This window comes from Thalassophryne amazonica, chromosome 12 (assembly GCF_902500255.1).
Source record: "Thalassophryne amazonica chromosome 12, fThaAma1.1, whole genome shotgun sequence".
Lineage (NCBI taxonomy): Eukaryota > Metazoa > Chordata > Actinopteri > Batrachoidiformes > Batrachoididae > Thalassophryne > Thalassophryne amazonica.
The window spans coordinates 60,245,980-60,269,606 of NC_047114.1; the positions used below are offsets into that span (position 1 = coordinate 60,245,980).

Consider the following 23,627-nt stretch of genomic DNA (forward strand, 5'->3'; position numbering starts at 1 on the left):
TTAGATTCTATGAATCTTCTGATTATATTATGGACTGTAGATGATGGAATCCCTAAATTCCTTGCAATTTAACGTTGAGAAACATTATTCTTAAATTGTTGGACTATTTTTTTCATGCAGTTGTTCACAAAGTGGTGATCCTCGCCTACACTATTGTGTTTTTATTTACATTTCACACAATGTCCCAACTTCACTGGAACTGGGGTTGTACTTGAAGAAGTCAACTTGTCTTATGCTGAAGAGAGAATGCCCTTGAAATGGGTGTTTCAACAAGACAACAACCTCAAACACACCAGCAAGTGAGCAGCATCTTGGTTCCAGACCAACAAGATTAACGTTATGGAGTGGCCAGCCCAATCCCACGACCTTAATCCAATACAAAACTTGTGGGGTGACACAAAAAATGCTGTTTCTAAAGGCAAAACTGGGAAAACCAGAGGAATTGTGGAATGTAGCCCAATCGTCCTAAGCTGTTCACAGATGGCAGAAATTTGTCAAGTCCACGCAACACAGATGTGAAGCCATTCTCAAAAACAGTGGCTATACAACTAACTATTAGTTCAGTAATATATTGGCACAGGAAAGCTAATGTTGGGGAAAGTGAAATGCACGGACCCACACCAGGGGGCATAAATGAACGGCCAATAGAGAATCCAATAAATACAATTTATTGCTGCAAATGTGCACAACAGGTCAAATAATGATTTTAGTCCATCAATATCAATAGAACCAAAGATGACGCGTGGTCAGGCCCGAGGGTAGGAGATGCCTAACCACAGAAGAGCCGGGACCCACGATGTTCCACCGCCAACGGGGACCTGCAACACACCAGAGCCGCCAAGTCCTGAGTCCCCAGGTGGCCACCGCTTCCAGCTGTCAGATCCGGTACTGCTGGCAGGAAAAGACACAGGTTACGGGGTGGGTGTGTGAACACCCAGCAAACAAGTCAGCTGAAAATACAGTTCCTTTCTGGGGGAAAACCTCCACCTCCAAACACAGGAACACAGAGTACGTGCAGTGCCTTATGTATCACTTAATCAAGTCTGAAATGAGGAGTGGAGATGCCAACTCCTCCAATTTCCACAAACTCAGCTACAAGCTGCAAGTGTACAAAAAGGTTAACGACTGCAAAAAGCTCAGATGCAAAAAACGTGTGCGTACGGCACAGAACGGCTGAGTAAGTTTACCTTCAGGGTAAGCTGATAACTCGGCAGAGTTCTGATGTCTCTCCCAGGCTTTTATGGGTGGTGGTGATGATATGATGAGTGACAGCTATCAGCTCCGGGCTCCTGGTGGACTCCTGCAGCAACTGCGCCCTCTGGTGCCTGAAACCCGACAACAGGCAGGTCGCCCTCTGGTGGTGAGCCAGCAGTACCTCCTCTTCGAGCGGCCCACACAACAAACAGCTAAATCTTCAAGCATTTTTCAGTTTATACAGTAAATGTTTGAGTTTGTAAAGAAAAATGGAGACACTGCTATTTTTTTGAACAGCCTAATATTCCTTTTTCTTCACTTTCTTTGAAGAAATAACAACTTTGATCAAACTTTCTTCATGTTTTGATTTGGAATAGAATGTGCAGTGTTCCCAATGCATTTGTGTGTATGGAAATAAAAGGCATTATAAGGATTTTGAGTCTCATTCACTTTTTCAATCACGCTGCTATTATCGGTTGGATCTGCATGCTGATTTGGCACAAGTTTTACGCCAAATGCCCTCCCTGAAACAACTCCAAATTACATGGAGAATTGGTAGGGGTGGGTTTTGAACTAGGAACCTTCCACACTGAAAACAATCAATCAATCAATCAATTTTTTTTATATAGCGCCAAATCACAACAAACAGTTGCCCCAAGGCGCTTTATATTGTAAGGCAAGGCCATACAATAATTATGTAAAACCCCAACGGTCAAAACGACCCCCTGTGAGCAAGCACTTGGCTACAGTGGGAAGGAAAAACTCCCTTTTAACAGGAAGAAACCTCCAGCAGAACCAGGCTCAGGGAGGGGCAGTCTTCTGCTGGGACTGGTTGGGGCTGAGGGAGAGAACCAGGAAAAAGACATGCTGTGGAGGGGAGCAGAGATCGATCACTAATGATTAAATGCAGAGTGGTGCATACAGAGCAAAAAGAGAAAGAAACAGTGCATCATGGGAACCCCCCAGCAGTCTACGTCTATAGCAGCATAACTAAGGGATGGTTCAGGGTCACCTGATCCAGCCCTAACTATAAGCTTTAGCAAAAAGGAAAGTTTTAAGCCTAATCTTAAAAGTAGAGAGGGTGTCTGTCTCCCTGATCTGAATTGGGAGCTGGTTCCACAGGAGAGGAGCCTGAAAGCTGAAGGCTCTGCCTCCCATTCTACTCTTACAAACCCTAGGAACTACAAGTAAGCCTGCAGTCTGAGAGCGAAGCGCTCTATTGGGGTGATATGGTACTACGAGGTCCCTAAGATAAGATGGGACCTGATTATTCAAAACCTTATAAGTAAGAAGAAGAATTTTAAATTCTATTCTAGAATTAACAGGAAGCCAATGAAGAGAGGCCAATATGGGTGAGATATGCTCTCTCCTTCCAGTCCCCGTCAGTACTCTAGCTGCAGCATTTTGAATTAACTGAAGGCTTTTTAGGGAACTTTTAGGACAACCTGATAATAATGAATTACAATAGTCCAGCCTAGAGGAAATAAATGCATGAATTAGTTTTTCAGCATCACTCTGAGACAAGACCTTTCTAATTTTGAGATATTGCGTAAATGCAAAAAAGCAGTCCTACATATTTGTTTAATATGCGCTTTGAATGACATATCCTGATCAAAAATGACTCCAAGATTTCTCCTAGTATTACTAGAGGTCAGGGTAATGCCATCCAGAGTAAGGATCTGGTTAGACACCATGTTTCTAAGATTTGTGGGGCCAAGTACAATAACTTCAGTTTTATCTGAGTTTAAAAGCAGGAAATTAGAGGTCATCCATGTCTTTATGTCTGTAAGACAATCCTGCAGTTTAGCTAATTGGTGTGTGTCCTCTGGCTTCATGGATAGATAAAGCTGGGTATCATCTGCGTAACAATGAAAATTTAAGCAATACCGTCTAATAATACTGCCTAAGGGAAGCATATATAAAGTGAATAAAATTGGTCCTAGCACAGAACCTTGTGGAACTCCATAATTAACTTTAGTCTGTGAAGAAGATTCCCCATTTACATGAACAAATTGTAATCTATTAGACAAATATGATTCAAACCACCGCAGCGCAGTGCCTTTAATACCTATGGCATGCTATAATCTCTGTAATAAAATTTTATGGTCAACAGTATCAAAAGCAGCACTGAGGTCTAACAGAACAAGCACAGAGATGAGTCCACTGTCCGAGGCCATAAGAAGATCATTTGTAACCTTCACTAATGCTGTTTCTGTACTATGATGAATTCTAAAACCTGACTGAAACTCTTCAAATAGACCATTCCTCTGCAGATGATCAGTTAGCTGTTTTACAACTACCCTTTCAAGAATTTTTGAGAGAAAAGGAAGGTTGGAGATTGGCCTATAATTAGCTAAGATAGCTGGGTCAAGTGATGGCTTTTTAAGTAATGGTTTAATTACTGCCACCTTAAAAGCCTGTGGTACATAGCCAACTAATAAAGATAGATTGATCATATTTAAGATCGAAGCATTAAATAATGGTAGGGCTTCCTTGAGCAGCCTGGTAGGAATGGGGTCTAATAAACATGTTGATGGTTTGGATGAAGTAACTAATGAAAATAACTCAGACAGAACAATCGGAGAGAAAGAGTCTAACCAAATACCGGCATCACTGAAAGCAGCCAAAGATAACGATACGTCTTTGGGATGGTTATGAGTAATTTTTTTCTCTAATAGCTAAAATTTTGTTAGCAAAGAAAGTCATGAAGTCATTACTAGTTAAAGTTAATGGAATACTCAGCTCAATAGAGCTCTGACTCTTTGTCAGCCTGGCTACAGTGCTGAAAAGAAACCTGGGGTTGTTCTTATTTTCTTCAATTAGTGATGAGTAGAAAGATGTCCTAGCTTTACGGAGGGCTTTTTTATAGAGCAACAGACTCTTTTTCCAGGCTAAGTGAAGAGAAAACAAGCACACTTCTTCTGGCCACCACCCCTCCTCTGCATTAAACATATAGAAATAGTATATTATAATAATATTATAGTATATTAGTATTAGTATATTGTAGTAATATTTGTTTAATTCATCACTGCTGTACACATGGATGAAAAAAAAGTCCACACATCGCACTCAGATTGGCCAAACACAAAAATCATAGGGTAAAATTGTGGATATGCCACGTTCACACCTCAGATCTCTGTACCCTTGAGAGGCTGTAAAAACTATGATGCTGCTGCGCTATGTTATGACACAACATAATTTATAGGGCCCCAATTTATACCATGATTCCAAACTAGAGTGAAATCAATAATGTTTAAGACATATCAACTGGCCTATTCAGTGCAGTCAAAGGAATATAGAGTGTAGCTCTACATTAGTCCAGTTTAACTTTTGTGCGTGTTTCTAACCTGGTGATAACGAGGCTCTCCCACTCCCTGAGCAAAGTGACAGTACACCAGAGGCTGGTGGATGAAGATGGACTCATCCATTCCCTGGAGAAATGTTACACACACAGGTTTGTGGACGTTTGGCCAGTTTAGGCTGCTATTTAAACATGTTTAGTTTTGGATTATTATTGTCTACCTCAAAATATCTTTTGCCAGTGTCCAGCAGGATTTTGTTGAATAGTTCCACATCTTTCTCTTCCATTAGTTTGTCAGAGTAGACCCTAGAGCTCTCGTGGAGCCACAGGTGTACCAGTTCCATTGGGTAACGGATACACTCTGGCAGGGCAAACAGGATACCCTACAAAGGAACAAGCTGTAAACTGTGACAGAGTTACCTAAAATTGACTTTATATAACATAGGTTATATTATACACATTTTCATTATAGAGTTGTCTTCAAAGAAAAAAAAAAATCCCAACAGACCCTTAGGGCATGTAATCTAAAAAACATTTGTAACTCATTCAGAAAGTAAGAGCTGCTACTGGCCACGCCCAGCAGGGGCATTACTCTCCTCTGTCCTTCAGACTGCATGGATGTCAAATGAAGTATACATCAGCTCAGTGGGTGTGTGTTCTGAGTAAGGCCCCATTCCAAAATCCATGATTTTTGACCATTACACCACCACAGCTATCAAATTCTGACAGGTCCTGAGGGTGCTCTTGGTGATGGCTTGGTGAGTCTTAGACACTCAATGCAATAGTTTTAAATGGTTTAAAACAGTTGTGGAACTGTTACTAATCTTCCTGATGTCATCCTGTGGTCTTATTTTGTCTTGCAACGAAGGCAATCCTGGGCATTCCTGGTTATTTGAGGGTGTCAAGATAAATCATGGTGGTTCTTTGCTCAATTGTGATGAGTTGTATCATCACCAAATGCAGTAAGTGTCTTATACTAGGCTTTATTAAGATAAGGTCACTACCATCTAAATCGGCTGTCCAAATCTTCTCCTGGAGGGTCCTGCATGTTTTTTCACTCTACCTCCTACTTAATGCTGATAGGTGTGCTTAGCCATAGAGGAGCCAAGAAACACCAGAATTAAATAACCAGGAGTGAGTTGAGCAGGTGGACAATAGGAACAGATTTGGACAGCCCTGCTTTAAATCATTGCTGATAAATTATCTCATTTTTTAACATCATTTACACACGTGGACAAAGTTGTTGGAACACCTATATTTTATGTACACATTTTAATATATGTCAGATATACATGCAAACAAAGCAATTTAGTTTAATCCAAATATTTAAAAAATGTTATTTGGCAACAAGAACAAAAAATCTTACAATATCTCAAGCGTAACTGTATCAATCCAGGGCAAAAATGGCATTGCTCTAAATTAGAAGTTTTCCATCTTGTTTGACATGACGGGGTTTTTTGGTCTGCATGATGATTTTAATTGTAATCAAAAAATATCACATGGAGTTTCCCCTTACCACTGTTGCTGAAGGGGTGGGTAAGATTAGACCTCTTATGAAATTCCTTGGGGTGACTTATACTACGATTTGGCACTGTATAAATAAATTCAACTGAACCTTCTTCTACGTCAGGATAAGGGCACTGAATTATTGAAGAGAAGCTTTGTGAGTATACAGAAAGTGTTGAAGAGTCACCGCAACAACTTTGACATGGTGTATCCATGGACAGCTGTGATCAAAATCATGTATGATGGAACAGGGCTTAATCCAGTACTTCTGTGGCACAGATGACAGAAGTCTAAAATAAGCTGTTTCAGGCATAACTTTAATTTTAAGTGATCAAATTGTTACATGCATGAAAAGTGTGATGCTCAATGAAAAACCACAACCATATTTAATTGTAAAAAATAGATAAATCTTCAAATACATTTTGCACAACATAATATAATCCATTTAAAATACCAGGCCAGCTCGCAACTGTTGTGGGTCTGTCCTGTCTATGCTTGTATGTGTCCTCCTCTTCTATCAGTCGTGTGCATGTGGTCACGCCCATGGTTCATGTGTGAGTCTGGTGTGTGTGTGTGTGTGTGTGTGTGTGTGTGTGTGCGATTCCAGTTCATGTCTATGTCTATGGCTGGTATGTGTAGGTGCATCTCCCTCTTCTTGTCATCTGTGTGTGTTTCTGTTGTGTCTTTGCTTGGTGTGTGTGTATGTGTGTGTGCACTCCCAGTTCCGTTGTTGGGGCTTCCCCATGTCCTTGTGATCTAGCCGTAGTCTGTCATCCATGGCAGCCCCAGTCTGTATCTGTCTGTCTGTCTGTCTTGTCTTGTCTTCATTCCGTGGTCCAGTCGCAGACCAAACGGTCCACCCGTAAAAATCTGTCCACCTTTTGCATCTGTGCATGCATCGTTTCGGACCACAGCAGCATGTCTGAGATGGAGTCTCTTCACCCAAAGCAATCAAATGGATTAACAAGATTATTAACCATCAGATGATAAAGGTAAAACCTCTTAAATCATTCTAAAGTCAGTTTTAAGCAGAAACAAGGCCATTTTAAGCAGAAACGAGGTGAAATTCCGTGACGCTTTGAAATGTCCAACGCGCAGTGAACACATCAGCTAGCAGCTCGTTTAGCCGCGGTGCTCTGATCGCTTCCGCCACCTTTTATGATGAAATAAAGCTGAATTTATGGGGAAATGATTGTTGTACAAAAGCTTTAGATATCTGCTGCTGAGATAGGTGATGACTGGTGTGCAGTTTGAAGCAGAAATGAGGTGTTAATCTGCGAACTGCGTCATCAGGGGCGACCGATTTTTAGGGGGACCATTCGGTCGGCAACACCGGGTTACTTAGATTAGATTGGATGTCATTACACATTGTCATTTCGTGCGTCTTTGTAGTTATTATGTGTCCTGGGATTTTCATGTCGCTCTGTGTTCCATGTTTGTCATGTTCTTGTTCACTGGTCCTATTTGTGGCTGTTGCTGCTTGTTTATTGATTGCCTGTGTGTGTGATTCAATCGTTTCATTTCATGTGTTAGTGTATACAGGTTTGGATTACAGTTTACTTCTTGTTTATGTCTTATTGTCTTCAGGTTTATGTTTGAGCACTCTCTCACGAGCGCCACTAGCTTAGCTTATGACAAGCTCTTGTTATGGCCAAACAACTTTCCACAGTTTCTGGGTATTCTGTGTTAGTACGCACCCGCCTACTGATGTGCTTGATGAATCCTGCGCAAAAAGTAGTTCCCAGATAATTGTGATATATTCCTGTGAGATAATGAGTATATCTCATCTAAATGAATTCTAAAATTTACCAGTAATAAAATTATAAAGAGAACTGAAGTTTTAAGAGTCATAATAGAGCCATAATAAATATTTAAGAAACTTCAAAGTTTATGAGCATTGTAAACATTGACACGATGGAGTTTGATGCAGAAGAGTTCAGAAAGATATGATTGGAATGGTTTGATTACCATTTACGGTTGGCGATGAAAGACTTGGGTGTTAACTTTGTGTTAAAGTCAGAACAAGAAGCTGCACTGAAAGAGATCTATCTGGGAAGAGACACATTCTGTGTGTTGTCGCTCCAACGAGAGTGGCACGCTGAGCAGGGTGGCAAAAGTAGCCCGGCGAGCTCAATCTGTGGGCACAAGCTATCCCACAATGCTAAAATAGCAGAGATGTCGGTCCAATGAGAGCGGCACTCTGAGCAAGGTGATGTTTGAGTTCATCTCATCAGTTTGCCCCTTGTTGCACTCACACTTTGTTCCATGGTTGTTTTGCATTTTGTGTGCTTCATGTTTCCATTTTACATTTCTAGATCTGGTTTTATTTTCCATGTTCTGTCTGATGTTTTTGTCTCCTTGTGTTGCCATAGTTCCGTTCCTTCTGATCAGCACACCTGTTGCCTATTATTTATTTATAAGCCACACCTTTTGCTCTGTTCAGGTTGCGGGCCTTTGTTATGAGTGTTTGTTTGTCTTGTTTTTGTTCCTCAGGTTGTAAGCATTTTTTTGTGTCCTCATACTCTGCAGTGTTCTGATTTTTGTTAGTCTGTTTCTCCTGGTACCCTCACGGTATGTTAGGGCCCAGTCCCACTGGTGTTTAGGAAGAATTGCGTATGAATTGCGCACAAAATTGGTTCATATTCGCTAAACATCCAAAATATCTGTGAAACATGCTTGTATGAGTCGGCCGACAACTGCACACATCCGCAAGTATCCGCAGATGCACTTTTTCTGTTGCCAGGATTTTTGAGCTGCACAAAATTTTGGTTGCGGATGACATCCGCCTTACATACGCAATACATACACAATCTATGCACTGTATATCCGCTGTTATTCGCTGATATTCGCAACTGATGGGGAATTGTGGCTTGGCAGTGGACTGGGACAGTGTGCAAAACGGATATATAGCGTGCCTATCACGTCCACATCACAAACAAATAAGTTGTGGCGAATGCATACAGATTGGCCACGAATAAAGCGTTTGTATTACATCTGCTTTGCATCTGATTTGCAGACAATTTGTGAATTCATAACAAACAGAAATTGACATACCTGCTAGTCATTGCCAGTCCAGCTGTGGAGACGTACAGATGTAGTTATGGATCCCCAAAGACATCGTGTGATAGTTGCTGCCATCCAACAACATACCAGTCAACGTGTCCAAGTCCAGCAGTTGCTCCAGAGGCTGTGGTGTTGGTGTGAATAGTGATGCCAACAGTCACGAGTGCGCTGCTGTTATGACTGCAATGCAGATGCCGCGCACGCGCAATACAACCACTGTTGCCGCCACACTTGTGTGATGCATTCACAATACATGTGTTATACATCCGTGATTGTTCGTCATATATTCGCTATACATTATTAATATATCCGTAATTCATACTGAGACATTTGTTATTTTTGGTCAATTTTGTTGTGGACGACAACGAACGCCCGTAATTTGTATACTCAATTCATGCGCAATTAATCCTCTCCCCAGTGGGACCAGGCCTTTAACAATCCTCTCGGTATGTTGTATTTTCATGTCACCTTGGATTGTTAAAGCACCTTGGATTTTGTATCTGTACACCTGAATCCTGGCTGCCTGCTTGTGGGCTTCAATTTGACCTTGTTTGTGGTGCCAAATCATAACAACAACTAAATCATTGATGGTTCAATATGTCAGGTGTGAATTGTATCATCAACAAATAATTACTATGTAAGGCTGGTCCTCATCATAGGCATAGTTAGGAGTAGATTTTAGGTTTAAACCCCTACAGAAATATTACACAAAAAGTGATGCCTGAAATGAAATCTATCTTTAAAAATTGCAATACATCTTGACTGTCCAACTTCCTTTGGTAAACAGTTTCATAATGTTGGTGCACAAACTGAACCCGCTCTATGACCTGCTATCTTTTTCTTAATCTTTGGTACAAACAGCAGACTAGGCCTCTGTGACTGCAGGGCACAAGTGGGCACATATAGTCGAACTAAGCTCAACCATATAAGAAGCCAAGTAACCATTCAGTATCTTAAATATCAGTAAGTCATTAGCAGCACCTTGAAAGCTTGATTGTTCAATGTTCAAGCATCATGCTTGAGCCAAGTAAAACAATTCTTTTAGGAAATGTTTCACTGCTTAGAAAATAAGAGATAACAAAATTGTTTTACAAAATGATTTGTTGGCTCAAAATAATGACAATTAACATGGAAGAAATTTACTTTTACTCAGAACGCAAAATTAAACATTTTTCTTCAGAAAGTCAGTTTCAATGCACACGAAAAAAAAAAACAATAGGTTCAGAAGAGTATTCTGTATTTTGAAAACTATACATTTTCAAAATACAGTAGTATGTAAAAGTTTGGGCACCCCTGATGATTTCCATGATTTTCCTTTATAAATCAGTGGCTGTTTGGATCCGCAGTTTCAGTTAAATATATATTTAACTTAATTTAATTCTTTAAACAAGATTAGGCAGGTGCATAAATTTGGGCACCCCCAACAGAAAAAATACATTAATATGTAATAGATGCTCCATTTGCACAAATAACAGCCTCTAAATGCTTCCTACAGCTTCCAATGAGAGTCTGGATTCTGGTTAAAATCACACCACAGATTTTCAGTAATATTCAGGTCTGTGGACTGAGATGGGCATTCCAGAATGTTGTACTTGTTCCTCTGCATGAATGCCTTAGTAGATTTTGAGCAGTATTTAGGGTGGTTGTCTTGTTGAAAGATCCAGCCCCGGTGCAACTTCAACTTTGTCACTGATTCATGAACATTGTTCTCAAGAATCTGCTGATATTGACTGGAATCCATGTGACCCTCAACTTTAACAAGATTCCTAGTACCTGCACTGGCCATACAGCCACACAGCATGATGGAACCACCTCCAAATTTTACTGTATGTAATGTTTTTCTTGGAATGCTGTGTTCTTATTCAGCCTTGCATACCCCCCCCCCCCCAGTTATGTCCAAATAACTCAATTTTAGTTTCATCAGTCCACAGCACCTTATTTCAAAATGAAGCTGGCTTGTCCAAATGTGCTTTAGCATACCTCAAGCGACTCTGTTTGTGGCCTGTACACAAAGGAAAAGGCTTCCTCTGCATTACAGCATCATACAGCATCTCTTTGTGCAAAGTGCGCTGTATAGTTGAACGATGCACAGAGACACTATCTGCAGCAAGATCATGTTATAGGTCTTTGGAGCAGGTCTGTGGGTTGTCTATGACTGTTCTTACCATCCTTCGCTTCAGCTTATCTGAGATTTTTCTTGGCCTGCCACTTCGAGCCTTAACTAGTACTGTGCCTGTGGTCTTCCATTTCCTCATTATGTTCCTCACAGTGAAAACTGATAGCTGAAATCTCTGAGATAGCTTTTTGTATCCTTTCTCTAAACCATGATTTTGAGCAATCTTTGTTTTCAGGTCATTTGAGAGTTGTTTAGAGGCTCCCATGTTGCCCCTCATTAGAAGAAATGCAAAGAGGAGAAACATTTGTAAATGGCAACTTAAATACCCTTTCTCATGATTGGATTCACCGGTGTAAGGAGGTCAAGGGTCAATGAGCTTACCAAACCAATTTTGTGTGCTAAATGTATTAAAATCAATAAAATGACAAGGGTGCCCAAACTTATGCACCTGCCCAATTTTGTTTAAAAAAAATTATTGCACACTTTCTGTAAATACTAGAAACTTAATTTCACTTATCAAATATCAGTATGTTTGTCTGCTATATGATATAATTAATTGAAATTTCTGATCCACACAATCAATGATTTATAAAGGAAAATCCTGAAAATTGTCAGGGGTGCCCAAACTTTTGCATACAGCTGTTCTTGCAAACATTTACTCTGTCAAAAAACAAATTAAGCAGTTATTTGGAAATGTCTGTTTGAAAAACTCTCAAAACACTTCCTCAAATAATTGCTTTAGGAAATAATTCATTATTTTGGAACACTCAAAACACTATGAGGAGGAGGTAGCTACAATGCAGCCAAGTGGTATATTGAGAAGAAAGTTATCATTTAATTAATTAATTAAATGTTTTTTTTATGTGAATGGATATGAGCATTACCTGGAAGATATTGGTGAGGTCTCTCAGGTTAAAGATGTAGTGGAATCGTATGGCTGTCGGGAGGAAGTTCTGGCTGATTTTCTGGTGCAGGCAGATAGCTGTCTGGATAAATACAACCACAAGATGGGTTGACACAAGAAGAAACTGCTGGATGGACATTTCATCACATTCCAATGATACTGCCATTGATGGTCATACAAATGTCAATGAAGTGTACCTGTATGAGAGTTCCCACAGAGCGAGACACCCCATAGCTGAACCCTCCTTGAAGAAAATGAGCTGACAGGATGCTGGAGAAGATAGTGGCTAAAGCATCAGCACTGGGAAAGTGGACGGCAAATACTGAGAAATGCCTCTGGAGTGAAGATGGGGTGAAAACAAACTTATGCCACCATCCACTTTTGATTTGAAAGGTACATTTTTTTGGGACAGTGTAATTTGTGGCTACCTGCAGTCTGGGATTGATAGAGAAACTTCCAGCTGTTGGGTTCATACAGGTGATGTACTGGCAGTTATAGATTTCCTTCAGTACCAGTCTTTGTCTGTCATACCTAAAACCATTCATTTTTATTCCAAATTCAGTGATCAAACTCTTCCTAACCTTAGGTGGATGTGCATTTATTGATTTCAAAATGTGTGCGTGGGCTTTCTGCACTGAAAGTCAGACTCACCAGTGGCTGTAGTCGAGGTGTTGCCGTATGAGTGTGTGTGGCTGGACAGTCCCATATGGGTCCACCTCAGGCATGTTAAGGTCATCAACGAAGTAGATGAGTTTCTTGGCAGAAGGAGGACCGAATTTACGGCCAGCCTTCTTCTCCAGAGGTTTCTCCAGAACACCTGAAATCCATACTTAACATTTAAAACAAAAATACTTAGAACATTTTGAACTCAATTAACACAGTAAGAATGTTAACACAGGATTTCACAATGTAGTCTGCACCCGATCAAGAAAAAGAACACTCTGTTTCAACTTAAACATATTGGAGTGAATGTTTGTGTTGAAAACATGCTGCATAATACCATGCTTTGATATATCACAATTCTGTTGACTATTGCACACAGAATTATGCCTTGGTTTTTGACATGTACATGTCAAAAACAGTGCAAGTGGCATTCTGCATATTAAATATATAAATGACATTTCACATAGAACATCTTTTTCCACTCGTAAAGTACTCGTATCTATATCTGCACTCATACACTATAATTAATTGTAATAATAAATTGTAATAAATTGTAATTGTAATAATTGTAATAAATAATTAGTAATAAAGATAATCTGTTTTTCATATCAAAACAGATTTTTTTTTAATCCACCAAATAGAAAAGTAGATGACATAACATTGACCTGAATTGTCTTTATTTGGTTTTCTTGCTTTTACTGAAAAGGTTTTGTTGCACTTCTGTTAAAAACACACCCTTGTTTTCTCTCGGGGTCACCACAGCAGATTCAAGGTGGATCTACATGTTAAATTGGCACAAATTTTACATTATATAATGGCTGAGTGGATCCTTGTCATTTGATTGGTGCTTTGTATGTCACATGATGTGGATTACTTCATCCCATTTGTGTTGCATTGCATTTAGAGTGCAGCTTGGTTCCATTTAGAGTGCAAATTTGGTTCCTTATGTTTGGTACTATTGCACTCTGCACACACACGCACGCGCGCGCGCACGTCCTCGTGCATGCGCACATGTGATCGCATATGCGTGCATGTGTGCATGCACACATGCACGCTTGCACATGTCCTCGTGCACGCACGCCCACATATTATTATTATTATTGAGGATTTATTTCATTCATTTAAAAGAAAAACAGAAAAGCAAAATTAACAAAACATTACAAACCATTGAACGAAAAGGAGCAGTTTGGAAGAACAAGTCTTATATATTCTGTCCCTTTTTTATAATACAATCTTGCAAAGCATCATCAATCGACATCATTGCATTTCTATGACTTTGTCACATGCCACCGACTTCTTTCCTAATTTTAACCATTATTTAAAAGACTACATCCCTAATAGATTACATTTTAAACTTCAAACATTCTAAACATTATTAACAGATTACATTTTTGGCTTTGTCACAGCCCATTGACTTATTTCATAGTTTCATACCTACGAAATACATCAAGTTTAATACGTTTTTAAAATAATTTAAGCGACCTTGATTCTTTGATTTCTTTGTTGAGGTTGTTCCATAATTTTACACCATTCACTGCAATACTCCGTTCCTTTATCTTGGTTCTGAATCTTGGTTTTTTAAAGACTTCTATGCCCTTCAAATTATAACTACTTACTCTTTTTTCAAACATATTTTGAATGTTTATTGGTAAGGTATCATTATTCGCTTGGTACATTATTTGTAGTAATTTCAAATCAACTAAATCATGAAATTTAAGTACCCTATACTTAATGAACAATGGATTAGATGGAACTCTAAATCGACTGTTGCCAATCACTTTTAAAGCTCTTTTCTGCAAAATAAATAATGTATGCATGTGCAAGCACACACAAAACAAATCCACTGCGCTGTCTGGAGGCTGTTAGCAGGAAGAAAGACAGAAAAGCTGGACTCATTTCTGACGTGATTTTTTTTTTCACCGCACTGAGGACGTACAGTCGACCGAGCCGGTTGTGCGGCGCACGTGGGGGGTACAACGACACAATGATTTTATTGAGCTAACTGACGCTAATTCTTGTAACATACACACACACGCATGCATGCACGCACACACACACACACACACACACACACACACACAAAATCCACTCCGCTGTAAGCCGTCTGGATGCATGAAGAGCTGTTCATATGAAACGCTGATGTGATTTTTGGCTGGACTGAGGAACTACACAAAGTATATATATATATATATATATATATATATATATATATATATATATATATATATATATATATATATATATATATATATATATATTTAATGGAAGTCCGAAGTCAGTGAACAGCGGAACACCAAAATGTAAGTCCCTTTTCTGTTGTTTATAAATTAATAAAACATCAATGACAAGGATAGATTTTAGCCGTTATATAAAACAAATAATGCATGTTTTTACATTCTTTCAATTTCATGAGGTGAAAGCTGGAACATACCATTCAACGAGGCTAAGCCGAGTTGAATGGTATGTTCCAAATATTCGTACCATTGAACTCATAAACATTCATTATTTGAATACTAGATGCAACTCTACATTACATGGAGAAATGTGACAGGGGTGGAGTTTGAACTGGCAACCTTCCACACTGAAACCCAATACACTAACCACTTGACTGGCGCCCCTGCTGGTTAAAAGCTTTGTAACAATGAAAATTTTCTAACAGGGATTGGTGGCAACATGCAATTAATCAGCCACCCAATCATTAGATGTTATCACCTCTAATAGTTGGTTGGTTGATTAGTTCTTGAGAATGCTAAACCCTGAATTGCCTAAACCTGTAAACATCAAATCCTGCAAACATCCACACATCCATGCTGATGTTGAACAGCACTTTTTCAGTCTGTTGATAACTAGTCAGTTGTGTCATTGCTTGCGAAACTTTCACGGCATCATGTGACTATGGAGAATCCTGCATAAGCACTGAAGCCTAAAATCATTTTTTGCTATTTCTCTGAGTCTTACGCTGCAGCATGGCTGATGTGGTGTAGTAGTTAAAAGGGACCTTAGCCACCATGTAGTCCTCCGTCAGCTTGGCAACTTTATCAGACACCAGGATGGTCTTTCCCACTCCTGCATTACCCACTAACATGATAGGTTTGCCTCTCTGGAGCAGCAGGTCTATGAAGTAGGTCAGGCTGATGGTCTCAGGAGTGTGGACCAACACAGTCTGAAACACACATCGAAGAACCCTGATTGACAGAGCAACCCAGAATGTGATCAATAATATAATACACATTTATAGCATCTTATTACACACTTGCAAAGGGACATCAGGCTCAAGATCAAACGGCAACATCTTCTCACTCCAGGGGGTAAACCTTTTAGTCTCAGGGTCGATGAAATAGTCAAAGACAGTTCCCTGTGATGGAAACTTCACTGCCCTCATCTCCTTAGTCCACCAGCGGCTGAATTCAGCACGAAAGTCAATCAGCTGGACAGACCATGGAAGAACACAACACATAATGTGCATTGTTATATATCAGATATGTTGTCTTCTGGATAAGAAAGAAGTTGAAGAAAAATGAATGCGGGAAGCAAGGTCTTAGATATGGGACTACTGGACTGCTCCTCCAGAAAGTGATGTTATTACTGAAGCAAATCCCCAAAACTTCCCAGTTCCAAGCTGTCTGAAAAAAAGGTAACCACATCATCACAAAGTCAATACAAACGTGATCTTGGAACAGTGCTCCACCAAAGGCCCAGACACACGCAAAGACAAAGTAGATCTCATACAGTTCTCTTGGAGAGTCAGCTGGAGTGTTGTCCTCTGTCAGAAGACAGTCCAGCAAACAACACAGCGTCTGAGTAGGACACATAAAAAAATGTCTTAAGAATACTGTAATAATGTGTTATGTGAACATACAAGACACAGGATCAAAATGCAGCAGATGTATAATTATAACTGAGTGTACAGGATGTATCCTGGGCAAGAAACATCTCACTGTTCATTTGAGTGAATTCAGAACTGAAGATGAATCCGCATCTTTTTCTGTAAGAGCAACTGCCTGAGAATCACAGAATCTAAATCTCTTCTTAAAATGAGTTGTTTTAATTCATATCAATAATACGAGTGCCATGTTATGGATGGCACTTTCTATTATGCCCCCCCCCCCCCCCCCCCAAAAAAAGTGTGTTTCAGTTAATTACAATGCTTTTCCAAGAAGCAAACAACAACTTTGTTAAAAAGGTGGCATATAAAGTTCTTCTTCTTCTTACTATTATTATGTAACAATCAAATAAAAAATTCAGCATGATGATTTACAAATTTAAATATAAAAAATGAAAATTCATTCATTTTCAGAATCTGCTTATTCTGGTTTAGATTCGGGGGGGGGGGGGGGGGGGAGCTTATCCCCACGGTTATTGGTGGTTAGGTGGGGTACACCCTGGGCAGGCTGCTGGTATATCGCAGGGGCAACACGCACAGAAAATACACCGACACTCACGGTCAGTTTCAGAGATTTGAATTCACCTAACCTGCGTGTCTCTGGACGTGAGAAGAAGCTGGAGCACCCGGAGGAAACCCACGCAAACATGGGGAGAACATACAAATTTCACACAGAGAGAACCACATCAGAAGCAACCTGGGACCTTCTAGCTGTGAAGTAACAGTGCTAACCACTAAGACACAGTGCTGCCTTAAATAAATTTGTAAATTTCCATTTTAAATGGATTTTACAAATAAAAATTTTAAAGCAGTATTCACTATTAGGAGTAATGACAGAAAACATTATTGCATGCTTTTATTTTCAAATTCCAGTTTTCTTAACCCAGTTTCAATTTTGCATAACGTCTCGATAGTGGTTATTTTTGTTTTCTTATTTTAATTACAAAGCAACAATTTCACAGTATTTAAAATGAATAAAATCTTCTTCTTTCGGCTGTTCCCATTAGGGGTTGCAACAGCAGATCATTTGTTTCCATCTCGCCCTGTCCTCTGAATCCTCCTCTGTCACACCAACCACCTGCATGTCCTCCCTCAGCACATCCATAAACCTCCTCTTTGGCCTCCCTCTTTTCCTCCTGCCTGGTGGCTCCATCCTCAGCATCCTTCTCCCTATATACCCTGGGTCCCTCCTCTGCACATGTCCAAACCATCTCAATCTCGCCTGTCTGACTTTGTCTCCAAACTGTCCCACATGAGCTGTCCCTCTGATATGTTCATTCCTAAGGGCCCTGTCACACATAGTGCGAATTTGGTCAAACTGCACATGAAGCAGGAATCTTATGTAAAACGTGTAAACTCGTAGCTGCTTCCAACGCCTCGTACACATGTTGCTACAACTATTTGCGTACACCAGCAGCTGAAAGAGAGTGTGCGCTGTGAGAGCCCATTGAACCCTCTCGCGGCAGGTGTTGGCCAAATTCCAGCTGAGACACATGCACATCTAACACCGCTCGCTTGGCACTTAGAAAATGTGTGCCCATTCGTACTATCATCACGAAAACTGTCAGCAGACAATCACTGGATGTGAAATTTGTCTAAGTGCTCCATGAGTGTGGCTTTGCAAACAGACACAGTGACATATTGGTGTGCGCTGAACTGATGGGGGTGTGTCGGCCCACAGGAGTGGCTGTGGAGATCTGTGGATCTGGACGTCACAGCTCAGTAACACGTACCATTTTTGGACGGACATGAACTAACATCTGTCCACTGTGACGCGTGTGTGTCTGCTTGCTGTCATCACGTGGACATACGTAAAAACATATATCGCTGTTGCAACGGGCTGCAGAGGTTTGACACATTGACAGGCTACCCCAGGTGAAACAGACTGTCAGATCATAACATGCAATCTGAATGTCACGTCACCCAGGTGAGTTCTGTTCCACATGACGCGGTGTCAGTCCTGTGGCCCACCAACCACAAGACACATGTGTCGGGCAGGACACACGCAGGGCCGGCTGGACATGGCACCAGCAGATGTGAACATGATAAGAATGCCCTGCTTCTCATTCATGTCATTTCATGACTGTACATCTGTGAACATGGGACATCTACAGAGGAACAGATGGTTCATACTTGTATTGTCCGCTCCATAAGAGGGATTCAATAAAATGCTGTGATATTATATGGTGTGGGGTTTTATTTATTTTTTAAATCCGTCAATGTCCTTCTTGATGTGAGGTATTTTCCCACACCTCTCACAGGACAGCAATGGTAGCTCAGTGGTAAAGTTTGCATCTGGTAATCAGAGCTTATAGGTTTGAATCCCGTGAGTGAAATTTTTTTTAATCGGCATTCTGTATTGCACCCCCTTTTATGTATTATTTATATCAATCCAGTGATATTCACTAATTATACAGCTGATTTTTATTTTATTGTTCTCCACATCAGTGATTTGATGTGGTGCAGCTGCTCGCACTGTGTTCCTGTTTGAAAGACATCGCCGCTTGCACGAACTGTTACCAGGATCGTGCACGCCTGCCCGTCGGCACAATGATTTTTGTGGTTCACTCATATTAGCTGTTTCATCCTGAGTCGCCCTGAGTTGTACTTATTCATATTATGTGTGAAGGGGATCTAATCCTGTCCATTCTTGTCACTCCCAAAGAGAATTTCAACATCTTCAGCTCTACTTCCTGTCTTTTTGTTCATGCCACAGTCTCTAAGCTGTACAACATAGTTGGTCTAACTATAAAATAAATAATAATATTAAATAATAAATAATAAAAATATAAAAAATACTGATAGTACATTTTCAGATGTTAATTTCACAAATGTGATGAATATTTGTTTTACAGTTTTGTCTGTGTATCTGAAATTTATGTTAGATTCAGTATAAACTACATAATCTCTTAAAATTGTTGACAGTTATTCAGGTTTTGCGTAACTAAATCCCCAGCGAGTGTGTGTCCTTACCTGCACCATGCTGTTTTCTGGTATAGGGGTGATGGTTTTTAGGTTGCAGCGAACTTGCTCCAGGCAGTAGGGCACATATTTGTCAAACAGAATGGTCATGTTGGCTCGTTCTGATTGGGCCTGCCGGGTGTCTATCCAGCTTGTCACGTAACTAGGGGTAAAGTCAAAACAGTGCAACAGCAACACAATTTGAGAAACGGTAAAGAAATTCAAGAGTTTGTGAGTCTTACGATGCCCAGCTGAGGTCCTGCGGGTTAACGTAGAGTATCCCCGCTCTGGACACAGTAGCTGGAGTAGCAGCCTTCAAGTTAGAAATCTCAAAGAGGAGGCGCATAGAGGAGGACAAACTGATCCTCTCATTACTGGCAAGAGTCAGCACCTGGACAGACAGCATGAATGAATACCAGGTACAAAAAAGTACATATACAAATGTTATTTTATCAGCTTGAAGAGACTATGAAGCCAACTCAGACCTTATTATCATCCATGACTGTGTTGAGAGACTCGATCCACATAGGGTCAATATCTCCATCAAGAACAATCCACTTGGGTCCATGGTGGCTTATTGAGGTCAGTTCTCTCATTGTTGAAGAGAACAGACCTATGACAGCAAAAGCAAAATGTGAATTAGTCCATATGCAGTATTTTCCTGGGGTTTGGAAAAGCCAAGGCATGGAATAAATGAGACCATCTTCTCCAGGTAGTTTACACAATAACCCAAAAACAACAGATGCTATGATCTTGTAACTCATCAAACCAAAAGTTCATGAAATGAGGACAAACTCATTTTATATCTGGTAAATTATAAACCAGATTAACTGAAAAAGCACCTTAGTTTTGCCTGTATAATACACTCAACAAAAATATAAACGCAACACTTTTGGTTTTGCTCCCATTTTGTATGAGATGAACTCAAAGATCTAAAACGTTTTCGACATACACAATATCACCATTTCCCTCAAATATTGTTCACAAACCAGTCTAAATCTGTGATAGTGAGCACTTCTCCTTTGCTGAGATAATCCATCCCACCTCACAGGTGTGCCATATCAAGATGCTGATTAGACACCATGATTAGTTCACAGGTGTGCCTTAGACTGCCCACAATAAAAGGCCACTCTGAAAGGTGCAGTTTTGTTTTATTGGGGGGGATACCAGTCAGTATCTTGTGTGACCACCATTTGCCTCATGCAGTGCAACACATCTCCTTCACATAGAGTTGATCAGGTTGTCAATTGTGGCCTGTGGAATGTTGGTCCACTCCTCTTCAATGGCGTTTCAGAGAAGTACATCCAACCAGCCTCACAACCGCAGACCACGTGTAACCACACCAGCCCAGGACCTCCACATCCAGCATGTTCACCTCCAAGATCGTCTGAGACCAGCCACTCGGACAGCTGCTGAAACAATCGGTTTGCATAACCAAAGAATTTCTGCACAAACTGTCAGAAACCATCTCAGGGAAGCTCATCTGCATGCTCGTCGTCCTCATCGGGGTCTCGACCTGACTCCAGTTCGTCGTCGTAACCGACTTGAGTGGGCAACTGCTCACATTCGCTGGCGTTTGGCACGTTGGAGAGGTGTTCTCTTCACGGATGAATCCCGGTTCACACTGTTCAGGGCAGATGGCAGACAGCGTGTGTGGCATCGTGTGGGTGAGCGGTTTTCTGATGTCAATGTTGTGGATCGCGTGGCCCATGGTGGCGGTGGGGTTATGGTATGGGCAGGCGTCTGTTATGGACGAAGAACACAGGTGCATTTTATTGATGGCATTTTGAATGCACAGAGATACCGTGACGAGATCCTGAGGCCCATTGTTGTGCCATACATCCAAGAACATCACCTCATGTTGCAGCAGGATAATGCACGGCCCCATGTTGCTAGGATCTGTACACAATTCTTGGAAGCTGAAAATGTCCCAGTTCTTGCATGGCTGGCATACTCACCGGACATGTCACCCATTGAGCATGTTTGGGATGCTCTGGTCCGGCGTATACGACAGCGTGTACCAGTTCCTGCCAATATCCAGCAACTTCGCACAGCCATTGAAGAGGAGTGGACCAACATTCCACAGGCCACAATTGACAACCTGATCAACTCTATGCGAAGGAGATGTGTTGCACTGCATGAGGCAAATGGTGGTCACACCAGATACTGACTGGTACCCCCCCCCCCCCCCCCCAATAAAACAAAACTGCACCTTTCAGAGTGGCCTTTTATTGTGGGCAGTCTAAGGCACACCTGTGCACTAATCATGGTGTCTAATCAGCATCTTGATATGGCACACCTGTGAGGTGGGATGGATTATCTCAGCAAAGGAGAAGTGCTCACTATCACAGATTTAGACTGGTTTGTGAACAATATTTGAGCGAAATGGTGATATTGTGTATGTGGAAAAAGTTTTAGATCTTTGAGTTCATCTCATACAAAATGGGAGCAAAACCAAAAGTGTTGTGTTTATATTTTTGTTGAGTGTATCTCATTGATGTGTCTGCCACCTGTTGGATGGTCAGTGCATGCTGGATAGATGATAGATTACAAACTAATGTGTTTGCCTCCACACAACCCAGATGAAAGGATTCTGTATGAATTTAACCATGAAAGAAAATAAGAGTGAGGGAGATGGTCAAGCAAGGTACGCAGTGAACGGGCTTCCTTCTGTGAGAAAGAGTTCATTTATGCAGAGAAATGTACAAAAGTAATAGAAATAAGCTGTTATTTTCTGAATGTTTCACAGAGATTACATTCTAAAACTCAAATGACATGGTCCACACAAACCTGAAATAAAAGTCATATTCTGTATATTTGTCATGTGTTAAATGTATTTTGAAGGAAAAGTAACGATGCTCACCATCTTTCCATTCTCTGGTAGCAGGGTGCAGATATCCAAACAGTTCATCTGTAGTTACAGCTTTAGGGTTGATATCGTTCAACATTGGCTTCATCTTCATGTTTGAATAGGTTCTGTGGAGAGTCTTCAAGATCTGATGACATAGATTTATATGATTTTTGTTTACAAAAAGCAAATCTATTAATAGTTGCAACACCATGTCTTCACATGCAGATTGGTGCTCTTTATAACCCTAACCTAACCCAGCTTCACGTCTATATTGTCTAATGGGGTTTGGGTTTGTTTAGTCGTCTGCTGCTCTATTGTTTCTGATCTTAAGACTTTGTCAGTGTGTTGCAACTGAAAGGATTTGAGCAAGTCACTGTCACCTCTAATATGTTGAAAAATGAATCATCAAAACAGGAAATTGTCGTCTTGTGGAACCTGCTCCCCCGCCCCAGATGTGGCATTCAGTGACTAGTGTGGTGCACAGACTCTGGTTTTCACCTCCTGGTTGTCTTTTCAGACCACCTGTCATTGTGAACACTGGATGACTGTATGTATCGTTGCTCAGCTTTAACATTTCTATCTCTATATGTTCTGACAATTCTGTTTGCTTTATGTTGTATTTTGTTGGTAGAGCCAAAGCTGATGATCACCCCACCAACTCTGGTCGGCTTCAGGTTTCTTCTTGTAATCCAGAAACATATGACTTGTTTTTTGTTAGCACTATTGCTGATGTGCTTGCTCATGGGGTGCTAAGATAGAGCTACCTATTTGCCATATAGTCACATGCTAAGAGAAATGCCATGTGGCCAGAAGAACCTGACTGTTTTTAGCGACCCCTGTGACATATTGATCATTGTTGTTAAGTACTTTAGGGGTTCGGGTTAGTTTAGTGTACTACGCAGTTCATATTTGCGGTGAAATTGTGTAGAGGGTAAAGTATCTCGGTTCCGTTCAAATGAATTACACACCATGTGCAATTTTTTTGGGTAACTATCTCGTCAGATATTTTTTGGCAGCTAATACTTTTGGTATAATTTATGGTTAAATTGTGTCTCTTGAAACTAATTCTGCCTAATGAGAAAACACATTATTGATAAGGTTTAACCCTTGCTCATGTATCGTTTATTCCAGTGACTTTCAATGTGATTTTGCATTTTAAATAATTGAACTGAAGTTAAATGGCTG

At 40.5% G+C, this 23,627-nt stretch overlaps 1 protein-coding gene across 1 annotated transcript in view; it reads right to left on the minus strand.

Annotated features, from left to right (window-relative positions):
• Window positions 1-23,627, minus strand: part of LOC117521073 (dynein heavy chain 11, axonemal-like) — a 138,553-nt gene that overhangs the window by 60,317 nt on the left and 54,609 nt on the right. Inside the window, 13 exon segments of the mRNA XM_034182390.1 lie at window positions 4,542-4,625; window positions 4,717-4,878; window positions 12,065-12,166; window positions 12,282-12,419; window positions 12,513-12,615; window positions 12,736-12,901; window positions 15,706-15,910; window positions 16,001-16,174; window positions 16,413-16,544; window positions 19,604-19,754; window positions 19,834-19,982; window positions 20,077-20,204; window positions 22,455-22,587. Of these exon segments, the coding sequence (XP_034038281.1) occupies window positions 4,542-4,625; window positions 4,717-4,878; window positions 12,065-12,166; window positions 12,282-12,419; window positions 12,513-12,615; window positions 12,736-12,901; window positions 15,706-15,910; window positions 16,001-16,174; window positions 16,413-16,544; window positions 19,604-19,754; window positions 19,834-19,982; window positions 20,077-20,204; window positions 22,455-22,587 (1,827 nt within the window).